Below are 19,537 nucleotides of genomic sequence, written 5' to 3'. Positions count from 1 at the left end.
ACGCCCGGAAAGTGTCGCCCGGGCTACGGACACTGTTTTCCGAATGCCCAGTGTCAGACAAAAAATAAACAGTTACTTGTGCCATCGGTAAAAAAAGTGGACGGTGGTGACGAGCGGTAATTGTAAACTCGTTCTGCTAGATAAACATCCTTTAATTTGCTATAGATTCCTAGATTCCTATGATATAAGTTACCCTCTTGTCGTTTTACAGATTCTTGCAGTTCAGCTGTTCTCATAATTCACATACCCGTACTCGTTGCAGCATCAGTCGGACCATATTAGTCCGAGGAGGACCAAAGCCGATGATTTAAAGAGCAATACAATGCCATAAATGCTGGGCGGCTTCTTAACCATACTTGAAACATGGAGTCGATTTACTCTTTTCTCACCACCCGTGCGCTGTACCTTAGAAAGAGCCATGGTGATCAAAATCGAGTCATCGTGGCTCTAGCTGGCCCTCCCGGGTCTGGAAAATCCACAATCGCAGCTGAAGTTGTTTCGCGTCTCAACACATGGGGCGCACTGCCCATTGCAGCGGTGCTGCCAATGGACGGTTTCCACCTTTCACGCGCTACCCTCGATACAATGCCCAATAGCGCCGAAGCCTACGCTCGCCGAGGTGCCCCGTGGACATTTGACGCAGCTGGTGTAGTGCGCCTCGTGGAAGAACTGGCAGAATCAAGATTTGGGGCGCATAAGAAGACTATAATAGCGCCTAGTTTTGACCACGCAATCAAAGATCCTGTTCAAGGGGGCATCACTTTGGGCCAGGAGATTCAGTTTGTACTTGTCGAAGGTAATTATTTGCTGCTGGATGAGGAGCCATGGAATAAAATAAGGGAGCTGGTTGATGAAACATGGTTCGTGGACGTGGACCCAGCCCTGGCGACGGAGAGAATTGCTAAAAGGCATATTCAAAGCGGTATTGAGCTGAGTTGGAACGGGGCATTGAGTAGAGCAAGGGATAACGATTTACTTAATGGCGATCAAATTAGAGACAAGTTATTGACTCCTGATGTAAAGATAGAGAGTATAGATAGTAAAAAATGACAATCTGCGCTTCGGCAGCCCTTTCACTTTCAGAAGGGCGCGATGTGCGAGAGTCTGGTGTCTATATTTGCAGGCGCTATTAGAAACCCCAACCTAAATGCTAGCATAAGCTACCATAAACCAGCACTCGCGACAACACAAACTTTGAAGTTCTAAGCTTCCACTGTGACTAAATAATGGCTATAGTAATAAATTAAGTCGTAGGTTTATGATTATTTATGACGAACTGCATTCCCGAGGGCAATGAGATATGTTGCAATCTGGTCATTCTCAACACCTGATTTGAACTTATCTATTCACCCTGTGATGTCTTATTACATTTGCCATCTGTAACTTATTCACCCTTGCAAAGCGAAGCAGATAGGCTCCTGTCCTAATTGCATCCTTTAGGAAGTACGCCCAATACTCACCTATAGACCCAAGTTTGTCACAAGATTACAAAGTATATCTAAAGTATGGGCTGCGATCTCCCAGCTCCAATAAATCAACATCACCGTACTTCTCCCTGATATCTTCTTCCGTCATTTGATCGCGCTGTGCATTGATTCTCTTCAACGCATAGCGAAGGATTAAGCATGTGACAAACGCCGCACAGTCGATTCCCAAGATGAAGCCATAGCCTGTCCAATAGTGAGGCGCTTCTTGTGCGAGAAAGATATTAGAGCCTGCAATGCCACCAAGATTTCCCATACAGATGAGATGGGCCATGCCGACAGCTCTTTTGGAGGAAGGTGCGAGATTGTTTGCTGAATGTTACCAAAGAAGGATTAGTATGAGAGCTATAGCCTTTCCCCCTTGCCAACTGCCTGGAGAGTTATCTTAATCTTACCGACAAAGCATAGAGTAGGGACCAGCGACATATAAATTCCAGATGTCGCGAGAAACAGCATGCCATATGTCAATCCTGGGAGCTGCGGGTGGGGAATTGCTAATAGAGCCGTGAACCCGGCTATTCCTACCGAAACTCCTAGAAGTATGAATGGAGTTCTCTGCCGGTAGTGATCCGAAACCATGGCGTTGATGACGGTGAATATCATGGCAACGACATAGATTGGAACTGTAAGGAGTTGCTATATCAGGAATCAGTAACCAAATCTACCGATTTACTCACATGCCAGCAACTTACGGCATCTGCAGCGGTGTATCCCAGTTCGAGAATTACTGTAGGAACTGTATAGGTGAAGCCGTAGGAGGAGATACTAGTAGCCCAATACATGAACTTCGAAAAAGTCAATGTGGAGAACATATATATCTAAGCAGATAGAAAAGAACTCACCACAGCTGCCCACACTTTCCAGTCTGTGAGACCAGCGATAACTTGTCGTTTGTTGACTTTATCATTATTTGTGACCCTGCCTCGGCCGGAACCTGTGTCCTGTTCTAACCTCAAGACGATGAACTCCCGTTCTTCAGTAGTTAGAAAAGGCGCCGTGTTAGGGCTGTCGGGGAGCAGAGACCAGATGAAAAATGAAAGGAAAACGGTAAAAATGCCTTCCAAGATGAAGATCCTATACGCTGACTTTTAGTAATATGTCGCTAAAGAGTTATTATTCATATAGAGCATTGAACTGACCATCTCCAGCCTTGCAATCCTGCGACTCCATCCATCTTTTGGATTCCAAATGCGAGTAGACCTGAAAATGCTCCGGCCAATGATACTGCAGCGTAGAAGAATACCATTCGAGATTGGACTTCGTAACGCGTGTACCAGACAGTAAGGAGATAGGTTGCTACAGAGATTTAGAGACGATATATACCGGATGGCGAAGTCGTCTAACTTACCTGCGGGAAAGAACCCAGCCTATTCAAGAACGCATTAATACATGTTATTGGCAACTGAAGAGTATCTTTTAAATAAACTTACCTCTGCAACGCCGAGAAAAATACGAATGGCCAAAAGTCCAGAAAAGTTTTGAACAATTCCGGTCAAAGTACTGTTATGGTTATCTTGCATTAGCTACCGTCAAATAAGAGTGGATGGAATAAGGCATACATAACTAGTCCCCAAGAAAACATCATCAAGGAGATCCATATGGATGGTCTGGTAAGCTTGAGGATGACATTGCTCGGAACTTCCAGTAATGAATAGGGGATGAAAAATAACGTGACAGCTATGTTGTACTGTGTTCCTGAGAGATGGAGATCTTTCCCTAGTCCAGCAACTTTGGCATTGCCCACTTCTTACCGTTAGCAAAGCGACGTAAGTGCAGAAGCAGTAATATTGTGGTAGAGTTACAGTTCCCTCGGTCAATAAAGGACACGAGATATAGAAAAGACAAGAGCGGAACAAGGCGCCAGTCCACCTTTCTTAGGATTCGTTTTTGCTCTTCAGGGGTGAACGAAACCTGATAATTTTCCGCTTGTTCAATGGAGGGACGTTCCTTTTCGAACAAGTCATTTTTTTCTAGTGCCTCCATGGCTGGCACAGAAGTTCCGGACGGTTCTGTGGCTTTCAAAGCCATAACGCTGCGATTCCAGATATCTGTTGATTAAGGTGCTGAGAGCACGAGTAGCTAGATATCCAGCATAAGGCTACGAGCTTGGTGGAAAGTCAATTGAAAGAGAGTGCTGACGCACAAGTTTGTTTTATACCCAATTTTGCGTCGTCCGCCTCTCACCTTGTATTCTCGCTGTAGCCGCATGAGGATATGGTCAAGGTAGAGGTCATGTTTCCGATGGATCCGTAAACCCCATGGGGAGTCGTGGTGTTCTCCAGATTTCAAGGGCGTCTATCTTCGTCCGGATTATTGACCGCTATCAATACGTGGGCCCTTAGCTGATCCAATGGTCAGAAGCTAGTGGCCATACAGGTGTAAAGAATACGTAGTAGAGCTGAACGTCGATCGGGGCGGCATTGGCTCCGAGCCATTACTGACTGGGCTGGGTAAAAGTGGCGGACACGGTGCCGAGCCATTGTGCTGCGAGCTTCGGGACGGCGTCCGCAACCTGGCGATATTCCAAGTGCTTCAGTGGCAAAGAATACTATGTATGTTCGAAGGAATATCTCGGGGACGATGAACAGTTTTCGAAAGTTGTTTATGCCAAGCTTGTGGCTGGATACTAGATTGGAGATTTGACGCAAATGGACATAGTTTGCTTCGCAGCGCGGAGATGTCATAACTGGAGACGATGGGCGTAGTCTAGCGGCGGACGACGATACGACGCTGTATTCGGACGCAGATCAAATAAAGTAGTAATCTTTTTAAAACGAGCATCGTGGTGTTAGATCTCTAAAAAACTAAGTTCACGTTCCTTTCATATGCGTTTGCTTAACGTCAGCATGTCGACCATTCGCTCCTCGTTCTGGCGCGGTGGCGTATGCAACGCCCTCATTTTCCATAAATCCGATCTTCCCACGGACCGGTCAAAATGGCAGCCTCTGTTTGCAGCAGCCCTGGGCTCTCCCGATCCGTACGGCAGGCAGCTAAATGGCATGGGAGGCGGTGTTTCATCCCTTTCCAAAGTGTGCGTTGTCTCACCGTCTACACGAGATGACGCCGATGTTGATTTTGAATTCGTTCAAGTCGTCATTGATGATGGATCACTGGATTTCGCTAGTAACTGCGGCAATATGACTGCTGCCATTGGACCATTTGCCCTGGACGAGGGACTTGTCGGCTCCTCCAATGTCACGTTGGCTTCTGCGATGAAACACGCAAGCGTACGCATCTACAATACCAATACCAAAAAACACATTATTGCTTCATTTCCCGTAAATGGAGATGTTCCGAAATTTATTCCCCATGGAACTTGTCGAATGGATGGGGTTCCTGGTACGGCATCAGAAATCCTGCTCTCTTTCCAATCGCCCGGTGGAACACAGACTGGAAAAGTGTTACCCACCGGTCAGGGCATAACATCCATGAATGTTAAAGACAAGAACGGAAGGAAAATAACGGCTTCGCTGATAGACGTGGCAAATCCGGGAGTATACGTGGACAGCAGCGATCTCGAAATCGCACCAGATATTACACCTACTGAGCTAGACCATCAGAAGGATACAATGGCTTTGTTAGAAGCTGTTCGTCGGGAAGCTGCGAGAATGATGGGTATGGATCCAAACACTGGGAGTGTGCCCAAAGTTGTAATATTGTTCAAGCCTACGGATGAAGAGGCATCTAAGGGGGCCAATATTAAATCCTTAACCCTATCCATGGGACAAGCTCACAAGGCCATCCCTCTCACTCTAGCTCTAAACCTTGGTGTTGCCTGTCGAATAGAAGGTACACTAGCTTATGGGCTAGCAAGGAATATGAGTCGAGACGGGAGAGTGACAATACAGCATCCTAGTGGGATGATAGACGTTGGTGTTGATATATCAGGGGAAGATGTCTTGAGCACAACTCTATATAGCACTGCAAGGCTATTGATCAAGGGCGAGGTGAATGTTGAATAGGGGCACGTGGTGTATGTTGAGTGGCGGTGAGATACGATGGGTTGTAGAGTACGTTCAACCAGGCTCCCACAGTACTATGGCTTCAGGGGCTTCTTGACGACCTTTCAAACGAGTTCAATAGTTACGGGGTATAAATAGCTTTGTAAAGAACAATCTTACTACTAGTTGATATGAAGTTAGTGATACCTGACAAGTTCACAACATTGCTTTGGCAAGCTGATTAAGGCAGCCATGCGCTGCTTGTCACATCCGCGTCCCAATCGCTCCATGCAATAACAATTCAAACTATCAAAATGGTTCAAATAAGGCCAACTCAGTTTTATTTTTTGTAAAGAACTAGTGAGCAGCCAGTTCGTACATCATGCCGATCCCTATCATTTCCCTTTGCCAATTCATCCTACTTACAACGCCCATCGTGGATCAGAGCTACGCACACAAATCGTGCGTTCACTCTCGCCACAGCCTTATAATGGAGCGTAATAGCTAGACTATCTCATTCCACAGTACGGACAGCGAGCGCCGTGATTGCGGCGCTGGCATCTTTTCACCTGTATCAGACGCGTTCTCTAAAATTGTGGCTTCGGGCCGCCGTCCGCCACTCCAACAAGAGCTCCTGCTTAATCATCCTTTTCTACATTAAACCACATAGTACCCCTTAGTCCTGTTGTTCCCGATATGGCGCTTTCCGTGATGGGTAGCACTGGCGAAGAGAGCAATTTTATTTCTTAGATGTAGCAAGCTCTTAGACCGTGATATGCATGTAGTGACCAGCAACGGTCAGTCAATGTCGGCTTGGGATAATGGGGAATCAGGGCTGAGATCCAGCCCGCCATTTCTTCTTCCTTAAATCTCGAGCTGCTAATTAAAACCTCAGAGCAAGCGAGATAAGATCCTAATATGTAAATCCGTTTAAAACTGTATGAAAAAAAAAGTAGAGAACGACAACTGAAAATAAGTTCCTGAAGACTTTTACCCCGAATCATGAAGAAATTCCACAAACTGAATTATCGTAGAGGTATCTTATTCGCAGGATCCTCGGCATGTGCCATAATGCCAATGCTGTATCCCCCGGTTCAGTGGGAGTCTTGTGAAACACAGCCATCGGAATCTTCCTCACCCTGATAATCAATTAGAGCAGGTGACAGAAACAATTTGAACATTATCCGACAACTTGACTCCATTTGTATCTTTGGGACATAAACCGTCGTGTGGCCGTTCTCGCCACCGCCACAGGTTGAGCCCTCATACCTGAAGCTGAAGTCGCATTTAGCAACTCCAAAATTGGCGCCGACGTTGATGTCGCCGCAAAGTTTACCACTAAGGTTGGACAATCTGAGATAGAAACCGAACTTCTTGCCTGTAGATTCATTGCGGGCCTCACCACACTGATTATCTTTGCTGTTGCTGTAAACAACTGGCAGCGACATTTCATAGGCTTGCCGTTTATTTATAAGCCAACTTCACCTCGTTTGTAGAGGTCAAAACTTAGTCCAGCCAGATACAAAAGTCTTTATAAGTTCGGAGCGAGCTAAAGCTTGGGTGAAAAGCGGCAAGGCGCCGAGAAGAGTGGTGATAGCAAACTGGAACTTGAAGAACATCAGAGAGGGTTCTGCTAAATGTGACAAGCTTCTTGGACATACCTTCATCTTAACTGACCCCTACTAGGCTAGTCTTGTTTCGTTGAAAAATTAGTGAATGATAGGAACGAAGAGGCCAGTTGATGCTCTTACTGGGTCATATTGATGTAGAGTGTTTTGTAGGAAGGTTGAATATTAATAGACAAAATTATTCCTCTGGCCGTTGTTGATATCACGAAAATCAACACGTTTGAATGGGGGGTTTTTTTTTTACTCGCCAATGTGATGGTAAGGATCTGTCAGAAGCAGCCCGCATATCCTTCAAATAGCGGTTTAGGCAGCCGACCTAACCAGAGAGAGTGCTTGTTGGTCCTATTATAGGGAGCCATTCATACCTCTTATGTGTGCTGAAAAAGTCATTTTTAAGGCAATTCTCTTTATCATCTCTAGATAGACGGTGGTAGAAAAAGATCTGGCCGCAATGCTACACTAATGCCCTTACACGTTCTACCCTTGCTACCCAATCTCATCTAATGAGCAAAACGTGTAAATTTGATTGGCGAAGAATATATGATCGCTTTGTCTTGCAACCAACATGCCTCTTGCAGCCCACATGAATCACTAGATACTTGATAAACCAGTGTCTTGATGAGGGAACTACAAGTACTCCGTACATTATGGTTAATTAGGCAGCCTCCCTTATCCTGATTCCCCGAACCCCGCTATTGCTCAGCCTCCTTGCTCATTCTTGCTTCCACTCTCCCTCTTTTCTCTGACCATTTTCGTTAACCACCATCGACTTTGGTCCCAAAATCGCCACTGGAACAAATTCTATTAATGCGTTTTAAAAGCTGAGAGTCAATTTCAAATATGGCACAACAGGGCGGCACATGGCGTCCCTCAGGTACGGCCCGCTTCCCTGTTGATTATAGGGTTTACTAATAACCTGATAGATATTAAGCAGATCAAACAGCTTAAAAAGAAAGGAAATAATCCTGAATCGCTCGAAGACGAAAAAGTCCTCACGAGTCCCGAAACCTCGAGTAGCCAGGATAACAAGACCGACGGACAGGAGTGGGACATCGTTAAAGACTCTGATGCCGAGCCCGAGACACAAAGAGGTGGCTTTTCAAGCCAATTTAACTTTGAAGTCGGCTGGGGGAAATGGAAGATGGCTCTACTTAGCTGGGACATTAACGTCCGAAGGAAAGCAGCACAGACTAAGGGAAGAGACCCGTCATCTGCTTCCATAACTAGGAACAAAAATAGTGATACTCAACCGGCTGAACGCGACTAGCTGCGGGAGTCTTGCTATTGCGTATTTAGCTTGCGGCTTCTGATCACATCTTATTTAATAACATAATCCATTTCTAACGAATATGTTGTTTAATCAGCCCTCTTCCTTCCGTATGAGATAATTGACGGTAGCATTACTGGTAAGGTTTAACAGCTTCAAGGCATATATTGGCTATGGATATGTTGCGACTGAATGTGATGTATACAGCTATACCCGACATTGTACATAGCTGTCGTTCCTACTTCTTGATTCATTATGTGGCCGGCCAAGGATTACTCTAGTAATCAGCTGCGTGAATAACCCAGAGAGGTGAATTATATTGCTACACTCAAAGGCTCATGCTTTATACTTTGGATATGTTCACATACAATCTACCTAGGTACAATGTGCACTCAGAGGACCAAATTCGGTCAGTACTAGGTAGGCCCCTACCAAGCCATATGGAACGTTGAACATGGCTGCTACCTTTCGTACAGAGGTACTGAAATCTCGCTTATCTCTATTTCACGTGCGAAAGCTCGCCAGGTGAATAAAATTTCATACACAGTATTCCGATTGTTGTAACAACGGTGTGGAAAGGTTACGTAAGGCTGCTGAGACTGACTTTTTGCCAAAAGTAAGCCAGTTGTCAAGAATCAATTCACTGGAGGCAGTATATAAGTTGGTCAGCCCAGCTTTTCTCAGTAGCATCCGGCATTGGAGAAAGAACACTAAGACTTGGAAAGTAGGGTCATTGATTCAATTGCCGTTTATTCGATATCCTGCTCAACCAGAACCATGGCTACTAAGGAGCGCATACCCGCTTGCCGCATCCGGACAAGGTGTCTCATCATTTCAGACACGCATGGAATGCAGCTGCCAGTCGACATACACACGCCTGTCGACGTAGCTATTCACTGCGGCGATCTGACGCAACATTCAAGATTGGACGAATTTCAATCCGCCATCGAGCTTATTGAGAAATTAAATGCCCCTCTAAAGATTGTTATTGCTGGGAATCACGATTTCTCGCTAGACATACCTGTTTTTAAACAAAAGATCTTGGAAGCAAACAGACTTTCACTGGAACCTCTGGATAACGTGACCATAAGAAAGGAATATGGCGACTACGGCACAGCCCGACAGATGCTGCAGGAGTCTAGAAAAAAAGGTATCATCTTCGTTGACGAAGGTTCGCATCGGTTTTCCCTTCAAAATGGTGCTCTTTTGAGTATCTATGCAAGCCCATATACGCCATCAACAGCATCATCCTCCGGCTGGGGCTTTCAATACAGCGGCATCCACAATTTTGAAATCGAAAACGGGATCGACATTGTTGTTACCCATGGTCCGCCTCAAGGAATCATGGACTTATCTGCAGAAAGGAAAAGAATTGGATGTCCGCAACTTTTTGCGGCTGTCGCAAAAGCTCAACCACGAATTCACTGCTTCGGACATGCTCATGATGGATGGGGCGCAAAGATGGTAGCTTGGAGACCTCAAATATCCGACATGCCGTCCCACTTCACCGATATAGACAACGATAAGTCCTATGTCATCGAGAATATGATCAGCCTAAATGGATCCAAATTCGAATCAGCGGAAGAGATGAAGGCAAGAGAAGATAGGATGAACGGCTGTAAAGAGCGCGGATACTGTGAACAAGAATGGACTGACTATAACACGCTCGGAATGACCTTGTTTGTCAATGCTGCTGTGTCTGGCAATAATGGCTCAAATCAATTACCGTGGGTTGTGGATATTGAATTGCCACTCAATAGTTGACGTTTTAGAAATATTCGGTTTGGACGACTTGCATGTAATTCTAAATTAGTTCGGCCTATTTCTCATCAGAGACACGGACCAAATTTTTTGTAGATGGATCTAATGGAAAAACGATGGGTAGTCCATTGATTTGCGTTCCAAGAAATAATATATACACAACGGCTATTAGATAGTTCCTGTATCATATACCAAGCAGCATCAAAGCAGCTTTTTGATTGTTAATACCCATAACAGCAACCAAAACCAATTGATCTAGCGGATCCATGCATTTTCTAGTATTAATTATATCATCAGCTTCTTTCTGATTTAATTGTGGAAGCATTTCACCCTTTCTGGCCAATGCTTCTACCAGCCACCGGAAATCTTCCATTGATAAGATGACATTTGCAGATATGGCTTTTGTACCATGGAACTGCCGCCTCAGCGAGGTATTGATGCAACCGTGGGATGAAATATGGGATGGTATACCCCATGTCCGCGCTTGGCACGACCAGATGGCTGTGCTTCCGTCTTGGAAACGTTCTATGGAGAAACGGGATCAGTTGATGGATGAGCAGGGCTTGCAGTGGAATGGGTTTCCAAAAGGCATTCGATTATTTCAGGAGTATGAGAAAGTCATAGCTCATAATGCCATACTTGACGACTAGATTCGGTCTGTCTTAGGACAATCCAAGGAATATTGACTACGTACGTAGGGGTGCCTTTTCAACACTATGTGATCAGCCTAAAGAAACATACTCCAGCTCGTTCCGATTAAAAAATATGACATTATCATGATTGTCAGATGTTTTATGGTTAACGGACTGAAGTCCACTATACGCTAGAAATTGGGTAATGCTAATACTCGTCATCATCCAAAAAGCTACCTAAGTAGATTTGGACTTCAGCACTACCTTTGCTAGTAACGGTAGTATCGCCCATGCCAATTATTACAGGTAGCAAATTGAACCTTTGTGATCCAGATCTAAGAGAGAGAAAACAGCTTCATTTACGATACCTTGATTAGTTATATCATTTTTAACTTCATGTTGGAATTAAACCTACTATTCACAGTACTGCTCTCTCTGCCTGTTTATGCATCCGCGCTTAGATTCACCTAAACATCCATGCTAGGGTTCAGCTTAATGATATACCAAAAGTGTTGCTTGCACATGTAAGGCATGTTAGCAGGAATCAGACAACTACGCCCTAGGATCAATATCTCTTCTTCTGCTCTGTTCTCTTCTATGGTGCATTGGTCATCGAGACTGTGGAAAGAATTGTGATTAACACTCGTAGAGTATCAATTGACTAGATAGTTTCACCATGCTGGAAGTGGACGCAACTATTCTAGACCAAATACTGCCCTAAAGGATGGATGGAATATGGGATTTAGCGTGCAAGGTCTTACTCGTCCGATGGTCCGAGACACCACGGACCTAATTAATTCGCGCAGAGTAAAAACAAACGATGGACTGCTAGACAATCACAGTTATTTTCCGTAGTTATAGCAGTGGAACCCTTACAAATCGGCATTTGGGTTCAAAATGTTGGTTGAGTGGTACATTAGATGGCGATAACTAATCGCCCTATGGGCCACAGGGCCGCCTCACGGCGCTTGACCGAGCACTGGAAGCTACATGTACCGTACTGTAATGAACGGTAACATTATTCAAGTTACCAGAAGCTGCAACTTTTGGTAATCTGTGGGCTATGAGGCGGGATGCTACGCCAGAGTATTGACATAACGAGGTTCGCCATCAATTCCAGCTCAATTGCAGCTACACATTGAGTATGAATAACATCGCGAGTGGATGCCTTGCAATGGTTGGTTGATCAGAGGGCCTGTTAGACAGGCAGACACGTCTCAGAGGCTTAGAGCGAGTGGTTCGTAGCGCTGACAGATGCATGGCTAGTAATGGATTGTTGGCCCGGTCTCATCCCTCAACCGCCTCGTTCTTCCAAATGCGGCTCGCTCTCGATACCGCCCTATTTAGGGCCAGCACGGCGCGAGACGTTCAGCAACGATCCCGAAACGCAATTAGTCTATCTCGAATCAGAACGAACAAGATTTGTGGTAATGAATGTAACAATCACCTATTTCGGCTTTCCGGGCGTGGCGCAGTTGGCATTTAGGATCTCTTCCCAGCCTAAGGATCGTTGGCGCAGGAGACCTGGGCAGTTGTGATTGAATTCGTTAGTCCAGTACGTTCTCAATACCGCAGATATATATATGTGCGTCTTTGCAAAATTGTGAATGATACCCTCTCACCTATATCTCGTCTGGTTTCGAGCATTAACGATATTTGGAACTACCTCTTATAAGCGTTTACGACGATCAACAATACAGGGTATCATAACGTTCAGATTAATAAAATGACCGTCCTCAACTTTCTATGGGTAGTTGGTGCGATGACATCTCTCGCCATGTCCGCAACTCTATGCCAAGAGTGCGACTTTGTTCTCTGTCACAAATCGCAAGAGATTGCTGCCAAAAACTACATCGACACCTGGAATGGAGATTTTGGCCTCGAAAATATAACGTTTACACCCAATGTTAATTTATACCAAGACCGGTTGCCAGGTTCCAACGGCTCCATAGAACTACCAATTGGAACATCCGGCGAGTTCATCAAATTCATGAAAATGGCGCACACTGGCTGGAATCACTACCAATTTGTTGTTCACAACGTTGCTTTTGACAAGTATAATGTTGTTATTCGATGGGCGTTGAACGCAACCGTGGGGCCACATGACAAGATGATCATTCCGATGTAGGTGCACCCAAGTGACAGGCCGGAAGAGTCACCCAACTTGAGCATCTTCACAGATTTGGGCTAATGAACTTTGATATCGTTGAATCTAGCAACAAACCCGAAGGAAGTCATATTACGTACAATGGTACAGACTGGCTGTATCTGGATGACTGCACGGGCAGGATCAAGCAGGTCGACTCGGCGCAAGACTACATAACTGCATTGCACGCACAAGGGCTTACAGAAGTAAAGGTTTAAATCTGCTTCGATCAACAGCTGAAGATTGAATCGTAAATATTAGATTCGGCGTATTGTAACTAGAAGCACTCGACCTTATTCTTGTCCATTTTGGTAGATAGAAACACTGTCCAACATAGGCAATGCCACAAAAGCTCAATGTCTCGCGTTACATGCTACCACCTATCCTCACATCGCGTTAATTGAGACTACTATCTAATGCAATATCTGATTCTGGCAGTAAAGGGTGATATTTTGGAAAACTGGGTATGGTAAATGAGATAACCGACTGAACCTATGTCTACACTGTATCTTTATAACTTTTCCGTACAGTCTCTGTGCTAATGGGCATAATTTTTATTCCGCCTACTCCAACTTTCGATCCCTCTCAAAAACCCCGCAAGAAAAAAAAGTAAAAGTCAAGGAAGAGGCTTGAGCATAAGCAGTTGGTGTGTTATATGCTTTAATCATATGCGCGCACAGCGATTCTCAAGTCACCAAGCAATGATTATGGCTACTTTGAACATCTTCTTCCATAAATGACTAAACGAATAGTAGACCTGAAGAATACCCAGATTAATCTCTTATAAGAAACTCCCGAGCGCAAGGTTAGTATTTGATCGATGGCCACTACCAGATATCTAGTGCTGCATATCATTTACTTTCTTTCTTTTTTTTCTTGCGTGTTCTTTAGTCTTACAAATTGGTATTTAGAATCACCTCGTTGGTAAGGAGCTTCAGTCCAGTCACCCATACAAAAGAACTGCTACGTCTATTGCAGAGAACCCTTTATCCACCACAAGGGTGAACGATTTACCGAGCACATTTTGGGGAAAAGAGTCAAGTACAAGATGGTTTAACTTAGCGCACGCTATTTCGCAGCCGCTTGACTCACAAACGCTGGCAACTGGTCCAGCTTTCTTGTAGAGAAATTACCGTAATACCGAGGGGCGATCTCGCGCCAAGGAATATCGCTACTCTTTTAGCAGAACTCCACCTGCGAGCATCTCTCACTTACTACGATTTTCAGTATTCGGCATATCTCAATATGTACGAACCAGCTCCTCCTCGTCCCAAAAAGACCAACATATATCGCTCTCGCACCGGTTGTAAAGTGTGCAGGCAGAGACGGAAAAAGGTGTGTGGAGCAATTGATTGCAAACTCGGGGTTTCAGTGACACAGCTGACGGTTCAGTAGTGCGATGAGCGGAAACCTTGCAGCCTATGTATGAAGCTCGGGGTATCCTGTGAGCAGATCTTCCCAACTTTCGAGTTTCGCAGCGTCGTAGGTCCGTCAAGGTCCCGCAAAGCTGGGGTGCGACAAGGCACTTCGCCGCGTCAGCCTGGTCAGCCATCAGACAAACGTGTTGCTGTAACATGGGCTCCGCCAAAGCATGCGCGATTCTCGTCCCCTAGAGTCGAGGGCGGTGTTGACGCAACTTTCGGCCATGACATTTTATTAAATGAAGACACGACCCTAGAGACGGACTTGAGCCTATCATATGCCCTAGATACTGACAATGGAAACCGAGAAACTCTCTCTGGCTCCCGCCCTTTGGAAGAATTGTCGCACTTGGGGAGCGCCGATGGGATGGCTATCGGCTTAACCCCATCCTGTCTGCTACAGCAAAGAACAAATGACGTCTTCAGATTCTACATGAATGCTTGGGAAGTTCATTGTGTGCCGGCTCTAAACTTGTCATTCGAATTTATGGCTATCCGTGGTCATTCGTCACTCATCACGGACGCCATGGCCACCCTTGCAGCCAATCGCTTGAGTCGGAAACTGCCGCAGAGGCGATTATTCAACTCTTCCAATTCACCATGGTTCTCCTTCCGACCAGATTCTGGTCATGAATGTCTAAGCAGTGAGTTGTACGGCTCAGCACTGCGTAAAATGCTGCGCTGGAGCTCTGAAGAGTTTGACTTGTATCCCATGTTGGCACTCGTCGTGTTGGTTCTCTTCTGCTATGTGGAATCCTCAATGGGTAACTTCAAAGAGTTTTACACACATTCCCAAGGTGTAGAAAACCTGTTGAAGAAATCCGCTAATCTTGTCTTTCCTCACGGTGCTGGCTTCCTTGCAGCTTGGGTGGAAGTCAAGATGCAGAATTGGTGGCGCAGGGCATATTTCGGCGTTCCTGAGTTCTTTCAGGCCTACACCGATCCGTTGCTCGATCCAAGACTGCAGCTCATTCTGGACACCGATAGCGGTCGTACTGCTACTATACTTTGGATTCTTTGCGAATCGCATCGTCTCAACACTGCCGCTCGCATTGCGTGCTGGGCAAGGGCAAGGCAGCCAGATAACGGTCGGACAACCAGAAAAAGCACAACCTTTACAGATCATACTGCTTCCTCGTTAGAGCATACCATGCTCTTCAGTGAGTTTGTGGCCCCGATGGAGATGTACTCCGAAAAGCTAGAGATGTGGCGCGCATCCTTCCCAGACTGGATCGAAGTCACAGGAAATCCGAATTGTCCGAAATACCTTGACCTACGAAGTCCTGAAAATGAGGCTATATATTTCCCGTCCCATAAGTTAGCCATGAACATGGCTTATTATGTGGCGGCCCGTGTTATGCACGGCTACGGGCCACTGGAAAGCTTTACAAGTGCATCAATCCATAATATTGACGATATTTATGAGGAAACAGAAGCTTGGATCTTCATCTTGCTGCGCATCGCTGCTGGGATCAGCTGGGAAGAGTGCATTTCCCTCAATGCTTATACCATCGGGTTCGCTGGACTGTTACTTTCGTGTGCTCTCTGCTCTCGACGTCTTGAAACTGGGCTTTGGATCGAAGAGTGGTTAGAAAATCGTCTAGAGCCGGGCAGGTTCGAAGAGGGAAACTTCCCTGTCTTTCAAATTCTAGATGCGGTACGACTCATCAATCGCGAACGCAGAAATGGCGTCGATGTAGTTTCACTGTTTCAAACGGTGGATGATGGGGGCGGTAGGGGGAAGTTTGGGTCATATTCGAGCCAGCGAATATGGTCGATGTTGGTCTACGGAAGGTGTAGAAGTACGGGAGAGTTGATCTCATACTATGTCTCGACAAGGGGCTTGGTGGACACTATTGGGGGGATAGAGATGTAGATTCTATGTGGTATTGGTGATGAATAGCACAACCACCAGCCTAGCTTCACCAGTAGATGCTATATGAAGTATTCTTCTCAATTGACGTACATCACAGGCGCTTTTGGTAGCAAAGTTGTTCCCTTCCTTGTTTAGATCATTTGCTACTGCGGTCGTCTTCTCCAGCGCCTGTCTTACTCCACATTCCATACCTTGGACATCCCATTACTTCACACATGACAGGCTTTACTTTCTTTGCGATGATTGCTTCGAAATAAAGATTTGCTACAGAAGTTGATATTTCTATTACTTCATATCCTGAGACCGCCTCGACATAGACGCCTTCCCCTCGTGTTTGCACAAGCCTACTGTTATCACTCTCACCTGTTCTAAACACTTCGAATTTCGGACCTAGCCTGGCGTTTGTGGTGCACGGGAACGCAATGTTGGGATAGGTGTCGGACACTAATATCCCTGATTGTTTTTGTAATATCTCAAGCCTTGCCACATCCGGTGCACGGAAGCGCAGCCCATGTGGACAATTCGAAAGTGTCAAACAGATATTGGGTCTGAATGTGCAATAAGACGACTCGAACTTTACCCCTTGTGGTGAACGGGAGCGCCAGCATGCATTTATCCATCGCGCTATAAGAGCTAACGTATTCAGTTCTTCCCCACTCACGCACAAGTGCCCAGAGATGTCCTGTGCAAACCTGCAGCTGGAGAGTTAACGCGGGAACAAGCGCCTTACATCGCAAATCATTGCGTCGTTCTTGAGTCGTCTCTTATTTAAGCGGCCCTTCACCAGATTCGTCCTGAACAAAATCAGTGGCCTTGTTAAAAAAGATCTCGAATTCAATACAATATAGAATAGTCCCAAATGTCTTTCCAAAAAGTCGGAGTATTTACTGACGAGGCGCCCACGCTTCGCCCAGGCGTTTACACCCCAGCCATCGTCGCCAATGGCTTCGTATTCACATCCGGCGTATTGGGTGCCGATCCCATTACAAAGGAAATTGTTCAAGGCACGGTTATTGATCGATTTGTACGTCATCTTTCTTGTCCGATTTTTAACTAAATCTCATTGTGTTTCGTAGCACCAGATCATGAAGAATCTTGAGGCTATTCTTCAGCAGGCTAATTCTAGCCTGGAGGGCGTAGTGGAGGTCACGGTATTTTTGACCAATATCCTCGACGCGGATGAGTTGTCTGTCCCCTACAAAACATACTGGGGAGACCTCAAGCCTGCACGCACGTGAGTTTATAATGGCCTCTAATGTTACGCATTCTAAAACGATTATTTTTAAGCTGTGTTGCCGTGAAGGAACTGCCCTATGGCTCGGATATTGAGATCAAGTGCGTTGCTGTAGTTAAGGATGGCTGACTGACTTTTGGTTGCGCTGTGGATATTGGTGGTTCACGTCGGTAGGATCCATAAGTAATATTTGTAGCATAACGACGGTAGACGGTTTATATAAAAAAAATATTTCATTGTTTCCGTGCAAATGATAGGTATAAATACTACATAGCAATTGGCATTTTCCACCCGTTTGCCCTTTCCCAAACATCTACAACTCGGTGCCCGTCCTCTGATGAATCGACTACATAATACCAACCATACAAGGCTCCGGTAATACAAGCATGATTCGGATAAATGCGAACCGTCTGGCCTACCTCTAAGGGTATGGGTTGTTGAGAATTTTCATCGTCATGTCCCTTGGTAAGCCCCCAGGACACAATGCAGTGTTCCTGACTCACCCGCTTCACGATCAGTCGGCGATCAAGATTCGGCGTATCAGGAGAATAAGCGTCACGATCGATAATTCCCCATCCCTCATATGCCGCACAAGGCTCACGTCCCAATCCCAACACTCCAACTGCAAGTAAAGCTTCAGGTTGCTGCCGCTCGCCATCGTTATAAACGCTGCAGACTTCTGCCATGACAGAGATGGCTATCTCATCCTCGTAGTCTCCTAGGTGAGCTCGGGAATGCGTAGAAAACTGTTGAACATCGAGCAGAGAGTATACACCAGCGTGAAGTTCAAGTTTGGTGCGAAATCCACAGTGTCTTTCGGTCACGACCTTGTGCAAAGTCTGTCGCAAATTCTCGGCGTCCTCTAATAATACTCCCTCAACCACAACCAAGTTCTCTATTGAAGTTACCTGCGGCGAGGCTCCGACACTGATGGTTATTTCTTTGTCACTCGAGAACAGGTGCGCATTTTTTTCGAGCGCATCAAGACAGCCGGTGAGTTCGCCTCCGAGATTGGCCATTGCTTGCTTGGCGGTGGAGTCATTGTAGCTGAGACTACTGTGCGAGTAAAGCCCAATGAAGTTTATTTTGCCTTCATTGTCAAGGTTAATCAGCCTTGAAACCAAGTCGTCCTTGTTGAGACCTGAAGGAGGTAGGCCTGCTCGGTGGTAGCCTGTGTCGACCTTCAAGTAGACTCCAGCTGGAAAAGAGGCTTGCTCTGCAAAGCGAACCACATGACTGAGCTGGGATACGTGATCAATCATGACAGAAATGGTGCCTTGACCCAGCCGCCGACCGATAGCTGCCAGGCGGTCAACCTGGGAGGGTGGCAAAGGGATGCCGTAAAGGACATTGACCTGGCGGCCACTTTCCATAAATTCGTGTAACAACGGTTGTAGAAACTCAATTTCAGCAACGGTTGATGCTACGAGTCGAACATCTTTGTTCCCTTCCCCAGCTTGCAGGCGAACTCCTTCCAGAGTCTATCGTTCCAATATCAGCTCTGGGAGTTTGGAATATTGGGGAAAGAGCAACTGTATCTACCTTGTGTGTCTTGACATGGGCCCGAAAGTCTACACCTAAATACTCTACAGCATCTAGTAGAGATTTGCAGTGCCGATGCATTTTGGCCTTGTCTAGTACCAAAGCCGGCTTCGGCAGTTGTGTGATATGTTTTCCGACATAGTGTTGTCGAAAATCACCCGCTGTCTGTAAAATTTGGCTTGTCGTTTCCATTTTGAAGAAGTACAATGAATTGGCTGTTGAACGAATAACTGACTGCACTTGGAGTTGTTCATAAGAGAGCCTTCGATTTGTCAGTTCACTGCCGTGCACGCACTTCTTATAGCCTGGACTTGCAGTCTCTTCTGCTCTCAGGGCCGTTTACTAGCTGAATGCGAAATAAAAGCGTCAACCAAAAAGAGTGCGAGGGTGCGACATCAGGGACCGGGTATCCATGATAGCTGCGGCTATTCCGGATGAGGTGTGCGGCTGCGACTTGGACACGAATTTAGCATCAGTGGGGTGCGTGCTACCGTTGGTCCAAAGAAAAGACGGGACATAAGCCACAGAAGCAACGCCTTGAGCTTAGAAACCCGTATTCTTCATAACGAGTACAAGTCGTATATATAAGGTGAGTCTTGCTCATA

At 45.8% G+C, this 19,537-nt stretch overlaps 9 protein-coding genes across 9 annotated transcripts; 7 read left to right on the top strand and 2 right to left on the bottom strand.

The window, feature by feature from the left end:
• Nucleotides 1-363: 363 nt before the first annotated feature.
• On the top strand, nt 364-1,050 carry T069G_08882 (uncharacterized protein; the record flags this gene model as incomplete). The annotated part of the gene is made up of 1 exon (XM_056176092.1): nt 364-1,050. The coding sequence occupies one exon, from the start codon at nt 364-366 to the stop codon at nt 1,048-1,050; it is 687 nt and encodes a 228-aa protein (XP_056027041.1).
• Nucleotides 1,051-1,485: 435 nt separating this feature from the next.
• T069G_08881 (major facilitator superfamily domain-containing protein) lies at nt 1,486-3,467 on the bottom strand (the record flags this gene model as incomplete). Its single annotated transcript, XM_056176091.1, has 9 exons — nt 1,486-1,796; nt 1,880-2,120; nt 2,177-2,269; nt 2,327-2,558; nt 2,624-2,780; nt 2,833-2,851; nt 2,915-2,984; nt 3,044-3,227; nt 3,287-3,467. The coding sequence occupies 9 exons, from the start codon at nt 3,465-3,467 to the stop codon at nt 1,486-1,488; spliced, it is 1,488 nt and encodes a 495-aa protein (XP_056027040.1).
• Nucleotides 3,468-4,330: 863 nt separating this feature from the next.
• T069G_08880 (prpF protein domain-containing protein) lies at nt 4,331-5,446 on the top strand (the record flags this gene model as incomplete). Its single annotated transcript, XM_056176090.1, has 1 exon — nt 4,331-5,446. One exon carries the CDS (start codon nt 4,331-4,333, stop codon nt 5,444-5,446), a length of 1,116 nt encoding a protein of 371 aa, XP_056027039.1.
• Nucleotides 5,447-7,893: 2,447 nt separating this feature from the next.
• On the top strand, nt 7,894-8,320 carry T069G_08879 (uncharacterized protein; the record flags this gene model as incomplete). The annotated part of the gene is made up of 2 exons (XM_056176089.1): nt 7,894-7,927; nt 7,977-8,320. The coding sequence occupies 2 exons, from the start codon at nt 7,894-7,896 to the stop codon at nt 8,318-8,320; spliced, it is 378 nt and encodes a 125-aa protein (XP_056027038.1).
• Nucleotides 8,321-9,097: 777 nt separating this feature from the next.
• T069G_08878 (calcineurin-like phosphoesterase domain-containing protein) lies at nt 9,098-10,084 on the top strand (the record flags this gene model as incomplete). The annotated part of the gene is made up of 2 exons (XM_056176088.1): nt 9,098-9,647; nt 9,729-10,084. 2 exons carry the CDS (start codon nt 9,098-9,100, stop codon nt 10,082-10,084), a joined length of 906 nt encoding a protein of 301 aa, XP_056027037.1.
• A 2,406-nt stretch (nt 10,085-12,490) lies between these two features.
• T069G_08877 (uncharacterized protein) lies at nt 12,491-13,077 on the top strand (the record flags this gene model as incomplete). Its single annotated transcript, XM_056176087.1, has 2 exons — nt 12,491-12,837; nt 12,894-13,077. The coding sequence occupies 2 exons, from the start codon at nt 12,491-12,493 to the stop codon at nt 13,075-13,077; spliced, it is 531 nt and encodes a 176-aa protein (XP_056027036.1).
• Nucleotides 13,078-14,104: 1,027 nt separating this feature from the next.
• Nucleotides 14,105-16,080, top strand: T069G_08876 (fungal zn(2)-Cys(6) binuclear cluster domain-containing protein; the record flags this gene model as incomplete). Its single annotated transcript, XM_056176086.1, has 3 exons — nt 14,105-14,194; nt 14,255-15,937; nt 16,018-16,080. 3 exons carry the CDS (start codon nt 14,105-14,107, stop codon nt 16,078-16,080), a joined length of 1,836 nt encoding a protein of 611 aa, XP_056027035.1.
• A 935-nt stretch (nt 16,081-17,015) lies between these two features.
• T069G_08875 (endoribonuclease l-PSP domain-containing protein) lies at nt 17,016-17,519 on the top strand (the record flags this gene model as incomplete). Its single annotated transcript, XM_056176085.1, has 3 exons — nt 17,016-17,180; nt 17,233-17,390; nt 17,444-17,519. 3 exons carry the CDS (start codon nt 17,016-17,018, stop codon nt 17,517-17,519), a joined length of 399 nt encoding a protein of 132 aa, XP_056027034.1.
• Nucleotides 17,520-17,656: 137 nt separating this feature from the next.
• T069G_08874 (putative serine dehydratase domain-containing protein) lies at nt 17,657-19,013 on the bottom strand (the record flags this gene model as incomplete). The annotated part of the gene is made up of 3 exons (XM_056176084.1): nt 17,657-18,229; nt 18,299-18,871; nt 18,933-19,013. The coding sequence occupies 3 exons, from the start codon at nt 19,011-19,013 to the stop codon at nt 17,657-17,659; spliced, it is 1,227 nt and encodes a 408-aa protein (XP_056027033.1).
• Nucleotides 19,014-19,537: the final 524 nt, after the last annotated feature.

The sequence above is a fragment of the Trichoderma breve genome, chromosome 5 (genome assembly GCF_028502605.1).
Source record: "Trichoderma breve strain T069 chromosome 5, whole genome shotgun sequence".
In the NCBI taxonomy this organism is placed as follows: domain Eukaryota; kingdom Fungi; phylum Ascomycota; class Sordariomycetes; order Hypocreales; family Hypocreaceae; genus Trichoderma; species Trichoderma breve.
This window is presented reverse-complemented; position numbering and strand designations above follow the sequence as displayed.